Source organism: Oryx dammah, unplaced genomic scaffold (genome assembly GCF_014754425.2).
Source record: "Oryx dammah isolate SB20612 unplaced genomic scaffold, SCBI_Odam_1.1 HiC_scaffold_16, whole genome shotgun sequence".
In the NCBI taxonomy this organism is placed as follows: domain Eukaryota; kingdom Metazoa; phylum Chordata; class Mammalia; order Artiodactyla; family Bovidae; genus Oryx; species Oryx dammah.
Window position 1 is genome coordinate 52,232,580 of NW_024070200.1, and position 1,427 is coordinate 52,234,006.

A 1,427-nucleotide genomic window follows, 5' to 3' on the forward strand; every position below is an offset into this window, starting at 1 on the left:
GAAGCTCCCGCTCACGGCAACTAGAGAAAGCCCCATGTGCAACCCACTCCAGTAGGACCCAGCACAGCCAAAACAAACAAATAATTTAAAAAGAGAGAGAGAGAGGAGACCTAAGCAGGACCTTACTCAGAGCTAATGCTTATTTAGTTATTACTATGCGCCAGGCCATATGGTAAATTCCTCACCAGGCTTTGAGAAGGGTACTGTTATTATCTCCATTTTGCAAATGAGTAAATGACACTTAGAAACATTGTCACCAAGGGTCACCTTGTGCTCAGTCGCTGCAGTAGTATCCAATTCTGTGACGCCACGGACAGTAGCCCGCCAGGCTCCCCTGTCCATGGAATTCTCTAGGTAGGAATACTAGAGTGTGTTTCCATGTCCTTCTCCAGGGGATCTTCCCAACCCAGGGATCAAACCTGCGTCTCCTGCACTGACAGGCAGATTCTTAACCACTGAGCCAGCAGGGAAGCCCCAAGGGTCAACTAGGCCGTGATGAAATTAAGCGTCACCCAGAATTTCTGATTTGATTACCACCGTATTATTAATACTCAGTCTCCCATAACAGTACCATCCTCCAAGAGGCACCTAGGGGAGCACCAAAAGGGAGCGGAAAGCTAAAGATGGGGTTGAAGGTAGAAGAAGGGAAGAAATTTTCACAAAAAGATGGTGTCTTGTCCTAGATTAAAAGCAAGCATTTCTCTCCTAACTATAGCGACCTTCATTTTCTTCCCTGTGTCCATCTACATTTCCAAAATTTCTCTGACAAACACATGAAGGTGTATAAAGAAGTAACAGGTGACTTCTGGTATAGCCATGGCAGCTAAGTCAACCACTAACCCATCTCAACTGTTCCGTCAAGAGCTTGTAAACAAGTGTGCAGCATCAAGAATTCACCTTGTGATGAAGAGTGATAGGGAGATTGTTGGCCCACTTCAGGGATTTGATGGCTTTGGCATTATGGTTCTGGGAGATGTCACTGAGTTTGAAGTCACTCCAGAGGGAAGAATTACTAAATTAGATCAAATTTTGCTAAATGGAAAAACAATGCCAGTTCCTAGAAAAGGGCCTGAAGTGTGAAAGGATTTCCTTGATTTATGATAGATTCTCTTTTGTCTTATAATGACAACAAAATAGAATTTTTTAACATTTTAGTGCTTGTATTCTGGAAATTAAGTTTCCAATTAAAAGGAAATGCTTGGAAGATGTAACTGCCTGTTTTTGTAAGTTAATCATGATTATATTGAAAAAAGAAGAATAATTTGTTTTTTGAAGACCAAAAAAATAAAAAGCTGTTTCATTTTGTTTTGTTTTGTTTTAAAAAAGGCAATATTGTATTAAAATTGTCAATGAGGCAGATTCAGAGTTTTTAAGCAGAGGAATCAGGGTGCTTAACATTCCACGAATGGTCAGTTTTCATTCCAATC

General features: G+C 40.7%; 1 protein-coding gene across 1 annotated transcript; it reads left to right on the top strand.

The window, feature by feature from the left end:
* Window positions 1–816: 816 nt before the first annotated feature.
* Window positions 817–1,080, top strand: LOC120875384 (U6 snRNA-associated Sm-like protein LSm5). Its single transcript, XM_040257139.1, has one exon. The coding sequence runs from the start codon at window positions 817–819 to the stop codon at window positions 1,078–1,080; it is 264 nt and encodes an 87-aa protein (XP_040113073.1).
* Window positions 1,081–1,427: the final 347 nt, after the last annotated feature.

What these genes read in the sequence shown, in the direction of transcription:
- LOC120875384 (XM_040257139.1), top strand. Translation starts at nt 817, where the DNA reads ATGGCAGCTAAGTCAACCACTAACCCATCTCAACTGTTCCGTCAAGAG.